We start from the raw sequence: 11,792 nt of genomic DNA, 5'->3' as shown, positions 1-11,792 counted from the left end.
CCTTATGGGTCGCGAAAAATCCCTCCTGAATATTAAAACTGAAAAAAATTGTGCGTGAACAAATCGGACCGTACAGATAAATCAACAGCGCATCGACGAATAACATCTGATAGATTTGATTTCTTTACACTAATTACTTAATTGGGGTCTAGGAGAAGGGGAGAGCCCCGGATTTGTCCAAACCCAGGGATGTTCAAGAATGTGCCAGTTTCTCTCTTTCCTCGAAATTTTTGGTCAGAATTGGTCCGCTACTGCAATAGCGAATTGTCGCGTACGCAGAGTTTGCTGGCCTTTAAGCTACTTCTACTAAACTGTTGAACTTTTTCATCGGAACAAAGGTTAGTTGAAGATATTTCATTCTCTATCTTCAGTTTTTTTAACTTAATTGCTAACTCTAAAAAGACTTCCTACACGATGCATTTCGTTAGAAGCGTTTCTACATCTCTTTCGCTCCCTCTCCATGAAAGTCAGTTTTATTCTCAAATTTATAAGGTAAAATTCCGTCAAATGAAGGTGAGAAATATCAACAATGAAAAAGCCTCGATACATTCAAACTCATCTCTACTAGCCTCTTATGCAAATTTCCTTTGAACCTCGTTTTCGAGATTTCCTCAGTTAGACACAACTTTATGGCACGTGGAAATTTAGCTGCTTTTTTTACATTTTACGATTCTTCGTTGTCTGAACTGCTTCACCTCTCAGGATATTGAACGTCTAAATGGAGACAGAGGCATTATTAGGATGCCTCCCATGGACTGAAAACCCACTACAAAGTTTTTTTTTAAGAACAAAACACAAGGTAAGACCGAGAAGTTGTTGAAACTTGCGCTGTATGAAGTTGAGAGTTGAGACATTGCGCTTGGCGGCACTTTCAAACCAAGTCAAACCATGCAAGGTAGATCAAGATCAATTCTTGGTGAAAGATTTAAAGTTGTAGAGCAGAAAACGCCCGTATGGATTTGGTTTGTTGGGTTTTTTCCTATCGATTCAGAGATGAACGCTTAAATTCTCAAACCGGAAGAATTAAGAATCTTAAACTGTTATTTTGGTCTTCTTAGATGCACCGCCGTAAAGATGGATGCATACAAAGGACATGAGTGGACAGAAAGGAACTGCGCTATGGTAAGCGACACTTTCCATTTTCTCAGGCTCTTAATGTGTACATGTGGCTGCTTTTTGTAAGACAGTGTATTGATATTTGCGCAAAATACAAATGGATCTAACATGCCAAAAATATCTTGTCAAGGTGACGGGTTTCCTTTGTAGGCCATTTGAAAGATTTCAAAGTAGTGTAGAAAGAATTTGAAAATCCTGCACAGGAAAATGTTTTCAAAAGGCCACGATCACTTTTGTAACTGTTCTGTCATTTGGGAAAATCGCAAAAATAAAGTATGTTAAGGAAGCATTTCTATATTTGAAATTTTTCTCTCGATCGTCAACCAGCCCTGAATCTTAACTGTTCAAGCTTATGATTTGTTGTTTGGGAGTAAAAGGAAAATACCGGTGAGTCATAAAAATGTTTTAGCCGTTTCGAGCTTTTTTGACGAATCTTAGATATTCTGTGCTACTTCTCTAATCCAAGGAGTAATCATATCATTCATGTGAAAGAAAACAATGAGAGAAGATTTCTTTATTTACATAAGATGAGATTACGCCAGAAAAATGCGCCACCGATAAAGAATGATCGGAATGTTAACAAAGGTTTTGGTGAGATTAAAGAATTTTGTTGAAAACTAATGGTAAATCTCTTAGACTTCCATTTTTTTCCCCAAAAAAATATGAAATTATCTTCCTTGTTGGATGTCAATAAGAGTAAAAATTTTGGAGGAAGTTTGTGACAGTGAAGCGTAGGAGTAAGTGTGTGCCATCCACTCTCGTTGATATACAACTTCGAATATTCGTAGTACACGCTTTGTTCGCACATTTTTGGTTCGAGGTGAAGACCGATTTTTGTGGCATTTTGAGCGACGTCATTAATTACCTTTAAATTTTTCAAACTCGTAAGTTTCAGTGTTATGAATGTTTGCAGATATTACACGTACGAATTTTCATCGACGAAAAACGATCTCTTGTAGAAGTCAGTAGATTTCAATTTTAAACACTGGAAATTCAGAGTGTTGGAAACTGTACGATACGTTAATTATTCTAAATTTGATTTAAATTTATAAGCGATTTCGTTTATCTATACATAAGTAGAGCGATGTATATATTGTGGGAGGAAAAAGACAAATAAACTACCAGTTCATCCCATCCTGAGTGGTTGCCCACTCATCAGGGATCCCCTGAAGAGTGGGCAACCACGAAACAGGTCTGTAAGGATGAACTGGTAGTTTATTTGTCTTTTTCCTCCCTCGATATTTACATCGCTCTACTCCGATGTATTGAGCACTGTTTTACGTAAGTCAAAGTTTTACACTGTAACTTAACAAATATGTATGCGGCACGTGTCTTATCGCCCCATATATGGCATTGTTCCACGTGCTTCAGTACAACGGGACGTTTAGTGTGTTTCCTTAGAATAAGCCGAGAGTTGTGAGTGGGAGTTAACCGAAGCGTTGCGGTAAAATCGTTAAATCGAGTTAATAAACCGTGAGTTAATAAGGAAGCATGGTACAGCTTTTTCACATTTTCGACTCAGAATTTTTTCAATCCATTCGCGGAATTTTTGTCGAACGCACTGAAATATTTTAAACAACAATGTTTTTTTTTGCGCAAACATGAATACATTGCCCTTTTATTTTGTGAATATAACAAGTCTAGAAAACATTAGTGAGTAAGACGTTTTCAATCCTGCTATATCATTGAAATCTCAAATTTGAAATAGAATCTTTGAATTCATAAGGGAGATAATTATAATGACCTTAGGCAGGTTGGGTTAAATGTCATGAACTCTTGGCTTTGCTTTAACCTAAGAAAAGTAACACGGGAAGAAATAAGACTTGAATATATCACGCTTAACGAAAGTGTTTTCTTTTAGTGACTATCAACTCTGAACAAAACCAATTTTTCGTATCACCTAAATCGCTTTTATATCACGCATTTTGGAATATTTTCTTACTATTCCCTGAAGATGCCGTAGACCAGCGAAGGCTCAGAATAAAAAGGAAATACAGAAGCTCAAGGTCTCAATCGATAAGTCCATTTAATCAACATGCTACTGAGGAACAACTAGCTTCAAACATTTTCTAAACAAAACATTCAGAAAGGCAGAGAAATGTTGACATTTGTAACAGTTTTGTTGTAAGTTTAGTTTTTTCGTATTTTAACAACTACGTTTGTATTCTCTTGCAGTTCATTTAACACCTCTTGCTGAAGCCGATCATAAGCAAGGAGAGAAAGACGAAAAGATCGAAACGGTTGAACAAGAAAGACAGTTGAAGATTAATTTTAGAGGTAAAACATGTTACTAAGCAAAGCCAAGTTCGTTTTAAGGCTAGTTTATTTTCTGCTTTCGAGACAGATTCACAATTTCGTACTGAATTTCAAAAGAAAGAAGTTTTGGATTTTAGAAACTGATTTCGTGAGTAGATTAGAAATCATTTGGCAAGAAACAAAACATTCTATTGCAACAGTTTCGGCTGTGTTTAATAGAGAGAACAAAATCGTAGCTCGATATCTTTTTTTACAGCTTATAAGGGCATTGTAGAGTTAACATTTATCTATGGTCATACGTATTTTGTTGAATTTCTTGTTTGATATTTTCTCTTCGAAATTTTCACTGCAAAATTCCAGAGTTTCTTAGAGGTTGATGAATTTATCAGGTTTATTATATTATTGCTCAGTTAAGTTCAGCAATTTGCTTGTGACAGTCTTTTGGTGCGAATTTTCCACTTGAAAATTTAAATTTTCCAACTTGTGAAATGTCATTTATTTCTGTGATCAGACAGAACAATGTTATCTATGCTTATCAACTGTTGTAAACACTTTCACTAATTATATAAGAGCTGTATCAATAAAAAAAACTTACAAACAAATAAAAGTTGTATTTCCACTTTATTGTCTTATTTTGACTGTACAAATGGTAAAAAAATAACTCCGCTTTTAAAAGGGCCTGGAAACTAGTCAGAATATAGGCTATCTCTTTTATTTTTTTTTGCATATGGAGGGTTGCCGAGAGGAAAAAAAATTCTGCGAATTTGAACAGCCTCTGGTGTAAAATAAAAGAGCCATTTTCCCATCAAAAGACTTAGTATATTTTTTAATCAACATCAGACATCATTCAAAAGAGCAGACTTTTTTTTTCCATGAACAAAAATTTCCCGTCATCGGATATTTATTTAGTTGGCCCTTTTAAAAACGCGAATTACGTACTCGATGCTTTCAAACGAAACATTTGCTCTCATGCACGCGATTTCTTCTGTAACCGGTTTATCCAAGGAGAGGGTCCGAAATACTTTATTTCAATCAACAGATTTGTTTAATCTTCTGGCATCATCTTTAAGTTCAAACCTGAAAGATAAAGAAATGTTTTAAAGACATATTTTCCGGCCTTGTCTATAAGCTAAGCGCTCTTGTAGAATACATCCATTTACTTCCTACTTGCAGTGCACAACCGGCTGAATTATCTATAACCTAAATGAAGTGTATCAGGGGCTCGTTTTAGGAGAAATAAATGTTTTAAAAAATCAAAGAGATCATAAACAAAGCTTTTAACACCACAGCGTAGAGACTTAAGTCCTAAAAGTGTGAGCAGTTTCAAAGCTATTTCCCCTGAAGTACAAAATGTTTCTGCGATGGGTAAGGCTTTGTTGAAGTTAAAAAATACCTATATTTAGCGGTTTTGAAAATCAAAATCAAATTTCATCTCCTCACAAGAAACTAGCGACGAGATGACACAACCATAGCATGTCCTTACATTTATTTTTTGTCACATTTCAGTCGGAAATAATTCTAACTACACCAAAAATTGCTTCTCTCTAATTTCTCTGATCCGTAAAATGATATTTCATCCAACGTTTGCTTCAGTGAATTACAAATATCTCACTACTCACCGTGACCTTCTCAACATTTTGGTATAGCCGAAGATGTTTCTTCGAAGCGACTCGAAGCACTTTTCAAGGGAGTCTCGTGAAACCAAAACCAAAATAATCAGCCAATAAACGGCCAATCAGAGAAAAGAGATTATCACAAGGAGCCAATGAGAGATCAAAGTGAAAACAAGTAAACTGCCTGAAGCGCGGGAAAACGTGTGTAACCAGGGCGTGGTTTGTTTGAGGTTTGCGTCTTATTGATTGAGAGGGTAATGCGAGTTTTTTTTTCTTGACCAAATCACAGATCGTTCAATAGCACAACCACTACAATCCCGGATTTTCTTTTAATGCCTAGTACAAAATTACGGTATCCTAAGTAAGGTTTGCGCGCAGGCCCATACTGACCCACACTATCGTTAAACAAAGCCGTAGTCCAAAAGGCAATCTATTGTTTCGCTATTGTTTTTTTTATTCAGTTTTCTTTTATCTAGTATACTGTATGCTTGATAAACTTGGGGCTGTGTGGAAATCTTACCTTAATCCATCGTAAAATATTAAGGTGGCTAGTCATAGTCTAAACCTTTTTGTGTCTTACCTCCTGAATCATGTGTACGCCGAGTTGATTAATAATTGTTACTGTCACTTTAGATCGCTTTAGATTCGAGATGCACATGAGGTCAAAGATCGTCACCTTTTCATTTGTTTTGTCGTGACAAAATCATAAAAATATAAAAGTGGATTGGATTCATCAACATCTTAAGATGTCTTTGGACTTCTGGATTTTTCGTTGTCGAGTGAAAATGAATGTATTAGGGAGAAATTAATACAATAATTGGTGTTTAAGTTAATAAGCTAAACAGGTCAACAGTGAGACCAGTAAACCAACTTTTCACTTTCAACGAAGAAAGATTTTAGCACAGTTCTGTTCACTGATGATTGAGTTCATCCAGAACGTTTTTCATTTCCTTAGACTAACGCGTTTTTTATAATTTTTACCTTATTTACGTATTGCCTTGTAACAAGTGTCCAATTCAGAGATTAGTTCCTGACCTCACGAGTATCGCTAATTGCTCAAGATGGAATCATGGCGTCATCGTGGTACTTCCCCCCCCCCTCCCCCCTTCAGCTTTTCTATCACCCACTCACAGTTTAGTATTGCCCGGCTTTCTTAAACCTGGACACACAAATTAATAAGTAATCTTAATACTGAATTTTTCTGCAATAACCCATAAGCAAAAATTTAATTTAGATAAGAAATAAATATTTCACAGAACTGAGATGAAATATGACGGCGATTCATTACTGCAGTAGCTAATGGCGCCCTGTTTTGCCTTTTTTAAGTAGACGAGACAGAGGGACGAGTTCACAAGATTGTCATAAACTTACATTAATGATATTAACGAGCAAAAGTGGAAAACCTAATATCTTACTTGAGCTCACGGATGTCCAGACTTTGGCCAGTTTGCAACTCGACTCAGTTGTCTTGTCGTTGCTGGTTGTAACCTTTGTACGGGGATAGTTACACACCAAACATAGAATCTTCTCTTTCCAGCAACATTTGAACTTCATCTGTCAGACATTATAACGTCTGGGATATGTTAGAAGACGATTTTTCTGACCAAAACTTTGATTTACGAAAAGCAACTTTAAAACCAAGCAGCCAAGCAAAGTTCTGCGCTCCGCGTGTGAATATCCCGAGTCGTCAATATGTGTAAAAATATATATTTGCAATTTAAATCAAACATTCCGCGGGCCTCGCTAATAGTATTCAAAATGATAATGTGGGGAGGGTGAGATTCATGCGGGTGAAAGTTTTTTTCTTATTGTCTTTTTCCTCTAAAGTTGATGAATTCTCCAAGAAAACTACTTCATCTTTCAAATACATAACCAGCCACGGTTTTCATCCTCTTCCTCTCTCCAACTGATTTGATCAATTGGAGAAAAATTTGCTCACCTGGTACTGATGACTAAGAAACCATTGAGTTTCTGGGAAATTACATAAGGAATTTACAGCTTTCTTTTCGTTTACTGATCATTTGCTGGTCTGGACTATTTTTATGGGCTTTAGGAAGATTTAGAAAGATTTCAATTCAAATTGCCTTTTGAATTTGGCAGGCCGTGGAGTGAAATACGGCCCGTGAAATTGACCAATCATAACGCACGTCCGAACTAATAGATACAATATATCAACATTTATTTTTATTACCTCTCTAGAATATAGAATTTCAAAACAAATGCTGGAATTTTCACTGACAAAAATGTCCTTCATGATCAACAGGATCAAAAGAAGAAGTAGTTTGTGCCATTTACTGAATTCACTCAATCCAGAAGACATTATGGAAAAATACAATTTATTAACAAAATTTGAAACATGAATGTCTATAAAAAAGTATAAAAAACATATCAAACAAGCCTAATCAAATATACAACTAGGTTTGAAAACAGTGCATTTTCAAAGCATAATATCAAAAATTATGTACCATTGAACTTGCACTAACTAATTTTCAAATTTTATCACTACAACCACTTAAGAAACAGAACTTTAAAATAAGCTGAGAAAAAGGATCTCATAAAATAAAAGATCAGAGCTCTTACATATAAAAGTGAAGAAGCTGTGGAAATAAAGCTAAAAAAATAACCCATGCTTCAGGAGTATAAAAAAGAGAAAAAAACTATTAAATACAAATCAATCATCAAATAAATAGCAATAAATAAAAAATCATTATACACAATGGTAATTCAATGGTTATGGTTCAATGTTTTGTTATACTTGAGGTATATAGTGCTGGTTTGGTACATGAAACTGAAACTATAGATACAACTAAGGGTTTCCACACAGGAGTAACAATGGACCCTCAAGTTTCATCACCAGGGTTAGAGGTTAAGATTGCCTTGAAAAGGACTGTTATCAGTGGTTGTGACTGTATTGGAGTCATAAGCAGAGAGTGCAAGTGACTCTAATAACTATCCTGGTTTGGGTTGTTGAAACAATGGGTGACAACATTTCATTACTGGCAACCAAAGTGTACAATACATAGTGGACTGAAAAGTTAGAGGCCCATCAGAACACACTAATCATACTGCACTAGCTATCACAGTTTTCTCCTCCATATCCTGGGAGGCAGACACAGCTTCCATTAAAGCAACTACCACCAACATTACTGCAATTAGTACAAGCAGGATTTTCTTCAACTTTAACAGCAAAGCTTAGTTCTATTGCTGGTGAATAGTTAATCCACAGCTCATCTCCTACGTCTTCATTCATAATCATGAACAATGGAATATCTTCAATGTCTCGTCCAATAGGAAGTTCCACCTCAGCATTGTGGTCCACACGAGAGAAAGTAATCTTCCTTTGGAACAGAATTCGCATGGACTGATAAGTATATAACAACTTACTCTGGCTGTTTTGGGCAAAAACTTCAAAAGCATCTGGTTCAACTTTCTTCGGTGCTCCTTGAAAATACGTTCCAGGAAACAAGATAAGAGGGTATTGAATCGATGGAAACTTCTCAAGATCAGTAGGTCCTATGAGAAAAAAAAATGACAACAATAACATTATGAAACTGACAATGAAACTTTCAAAATCTTGTTGTTTTTAGTATACCTCCACTTTTGGTCTAAGGTAAAAATTAGACAACCGCGTTTGTCACCCTGACGTAGCACAGAATGGCAACCAAACTGAATTCATTGTTAAGATTAGAGACATGGCACTAAAGAAAGTAGTCAAACTAGTAAGTGCTCTAATAGTTCCTATTCAGTCTAACACAAATCACCATCAAACAGCCTGAAACTATTCACATTAATAAAGAGTTGTCTCACAGTAAAAGACATACCCTCCAAGTTCCTTTACAAAAGTCTTTGATTTTTCAATTTTCCATGCTGAAGCAACACCTGGCCACATTAAACTTTGTACCATTATTACAACAAATGATGCATGTTTTCACTAAGCGCTGCATAAAATGTCTTATTTGGTGTGATATTACATGTAAGTGAGTCTAATTTTCAGAGAAGGAGTCAATAAACATACTTGTAGTACATTTTTCTCCTGAATAGCCAGTAATGCACTGACATTCTCCACTTATTCCACATGTACCAAAATAGCAGGTTTTGCTGCCACAGTCTGGACGTGAACAGTTAGGACATGGCTCTAACTTAAGGGCAAAGTTCATCTCCCAGTGAGGCCACTGTGTGTACCAGATCCCGGAGGAGCCACCAATATCTTGGTTATCAAACATCCACAGGTGGATATTTGAAATGTTTGTGATGTTATAGATGGAGGATGTAAATTTGTTTCCACTCAGAAAGCCAGCTGCAATTATGAAAAAGTTGGTAATTGACCCTTTAACTCCAAGATCAAATTTGTAATTCTCCTCACTGTCAACCATACAATTCTTATAATGTTACTTCAGAGAATTTAGTATTGGATCAATTAATTAACCCTCAATTGATAGTTCTCTTTAATGTCATCACTTATTTGGTTGATATTGTATTGATATTGTGAGGAGAAATTCTGTCCTGGTCACTCATGGGAGTTAAAGGGTTAATAGTTATATCTAGAGTTCTAACCATGCATCAAATAATTATTACTGTGACTCAATGGAGTTGGTTCAAAATCTCTACCTCTTTCCACCCTAACATCATTATGTTTATTTGCCTTGGTGTTCTCTGTGCAGTTCCTAGGGTGCTGACAAGGATAATTTTTTTAAGCAATCAAGAGCTTGTTTAGTTGGTGATCATTTCCTTTATTCTTGTGACCTTAATGTATGATTCTGGGCTGATACTGTAAGGAGAAATAACATGCTTTGTTCTGGATATGGCGATCATTATAGTGGTCTATAGAAGTGAGTATCCTAAAACTCACAAAACATCAAGTTATCATAAAATATCATCTATGAGTAATTCACATACACAAAGTTATTTACCTTTAAATGTGAGTGTCCTTCCTGGCATCACTATTACTGATCGATAGCGGAATTCTCTTTTCTCATCCCCAACTGTTTGACCCCATACATGGTATTCTTCTTCTTTAAGCCGAGTGTAATCATTTTGAGAGGAAGTTTGATAATCTAGTTCATTAAAGAGTACAATGGGGAATTCTGCAGATGGCTGAGGAATGTCTGCAAAAATCATCACCAGATAATTAGGGAACTTGCTGATGTCTATCAATATCTTTGATATTCTTCCAGTTTGGTATCAATTCCTTTAACACCAAATAACATTGTAATAAGAAGTACTGCTTCCCACTTCCTGGACTGGATATTGATCTAGTGGAACTCATTTTATAATAAACCTGACTGGAGTGAGGTCTGTATTGTGAACATAAAATATTGATCAGTGTTTGGTGAATCATAAGATAAAACAATTAAAGGACGTCCCGTTAAGTGTGATATAATTTCGCACAGATATGACGCCATATTACAACAAACATGTGACATCTTTTGGAGAGTAAATGCTAAAAAAAATAATGGAACTAGGACTTTCAGCGAAGTTTTAATAAACCAAACATGCTAAAAGTTAGTACCCGTTGGGAAGCAGAAAATTACTGATGAGTACAGAAGACAACTGCTCAATGGATTGCGTGATGAATGTGAATCAAAGTACTTAGTAATATATATATTGCAAGAGAACTTTACACTAGCTACAGCTCAGAAGATGGGGATTACGTGTATTACTGCATGAAAATGGAAAATCTTCCACTTACTGGACATGGAATATATATCATTTCCCTAAAATGAAGAATAGAGAAATAACATTTCAGTTTGTTTCCACATATGTCAATGTGGGTAGTTGCAAAACTGTGAGAGAGTGAGTTCTGATTCCGCACCCACGCACCCAAGTTAATATAATGTAACATCATCATAACAAGTTAAATTCGCTGAATCAAAGGTGTTTTAGCCATCAGATATGAGGTTGCGTTTCTGAAGTGTCTCGTCTGAGTGTAATCTAAAATGGAGTATCTGCATCGTCCTCAGCTGATCTGATATAGATCACAGGGGCAAGGAGCGATGATTTGATCTATCACCTCTAAGGTGAGACAGGGAAAGTGAAATGTATACCAAAAGAACCTTGGACGTACACAAATCAAAGGAAGGAGCGCTTTATACTCTGAAATGCAAGCTATTCGACAAATTTTAATTTTAATTAATGACAACTTTAAAAAGTTGTAGTGCAGTGTAATGGCACGTATAGAAATTTGTGATCGTTTGCAAAACAAATACAACCAAGAAAAACAGTCATAATAAAACATACCATAATATGAAGGCAAAATATCTCGAAGATGAACAGCACTAACATGAAAACAAGCCAGTTTTCACCCCTCATCTTTCACAGATATAGATTTCCCGCTGTTGTTTGGAAGATGATATGGCAACTACGGTATTTTTTCCTGACTGTCTTTGTCCGAGTAGTACTGGGATCAAGTCAGACGGCTATCCTGAGGTGGGGACAGTGATTTACGGTTCCTTTCCTCCTATGAAAACAACCAGACCTTTCGGAATCGCTTGGAATGACAGCAGAAAATTACAAACGAGCATACCTTTCGTAATAAATTATAAGGGCGCTTGGAACAAGCTGGAATTGGTGGGTCAGTGTAGCGGAAAGGGAGGGGAGATAGGGGAAGGCGACTGAAATTTAAAAATTTATTACTTTTTACAACTTTCATTGACATTCTAAGATCTTATCTTAGCTCTCCAATGTGCTTTTTTTCTTCTCCACGTTGATGATGTAAACGAAGATGGTGAATTTTTTTGGGTCTGCTTGTGTTTAAGTGAAAAAAGAAGTTATTCAGTGAAGGAGACAGGCATACTAACTTGGATAAAG

The 11,792-nt window shown here is 36.0% G+C and overlaps 1 protein-coding gene and 1 long non-coding RNA gene across 2 annotated transcripts; one reads left to right on the top strand and one right to left on the bottom strand.

Moving 5' to 3' along the window:
- Positions 1-665: 665 nt before the first annotated feature.
- LOC136278892 (uncharacterized) lies at positions 666-3,710 on the top strand. The gene is made up of 3 exons (XR_010716615.1): positions 666-799; positions 1,059-1,122; positions 3,292-3,710. It is a non-coding gene; the product is annotated as an uncharacterized lncRNA (long non-coding RNA).
- Positions 3,711-7,298: 3,588 nt separating this feature from the next.
- LOC131790749 (uncharacterized) lies at positions 7,299-11,378 on the bottom strand. The gene is made up of 5 exons (XM_059108016.2): positions 11,223-11,378; positions 10,675-10,699; positions 9,896-10,090; positions 9,001-9,282; positions 7,299-8,498 (listed from the first exon to the last, which is right to left on the bottom strand). Exons 1-5 carry the CDS (start codon positions 11,292-11,294, stop codon positions 8,056-8,058), a joined length of 1,017 nt encoding a protein of 338 aa, XP_058963999.2. The 5' UTR covers positions 11,295-11,378; the 3' UTR covers positions 7,299-8,055.
- Positions 11,379-11,792: the final 414 nt, after the last annotated feature.

Source organism: Pocillopora verrucosa, chromosome 2 (assembly GCF_036669915.1).
Source record: "Pocillopora verrucosa isolate sample1 chromosome 2, ASM3666991v2, whole genome shotgun sequence".
NCBI lineage: Eukaryota > Metazoa > Cnidaria > Anthozoa > Scleractinia > Pocilloporidae > Pocillopora > Pocillopora verrucosa.
This window is presented reverse-complemented; position numbering and strand designations above follow the sequence as displayed.

Coding starts and splice junctions, on each gene's coding strand:
- LOC131790749 (XM_059108016.2), bottom strand. CDS start 11,294: ATGAGGGGTGAAAACTGGCTTGTTTTCATGTTAGTGCTGTTCATCTTC. Junction 9,283..9,895: donor AAGGACACTCACATTTAAAG/GTAAATAACTTT, acceptor TCATAATTGCAG/CTGGCTTTCTGAGTGGAAAC. Junction 8,499..9,000: donor AGGAGAAAAATGTACTACAA/GTATGTTTATTG, acceptor TTTTTCTCATAG/GACCTACTGATCTTGAGAAG.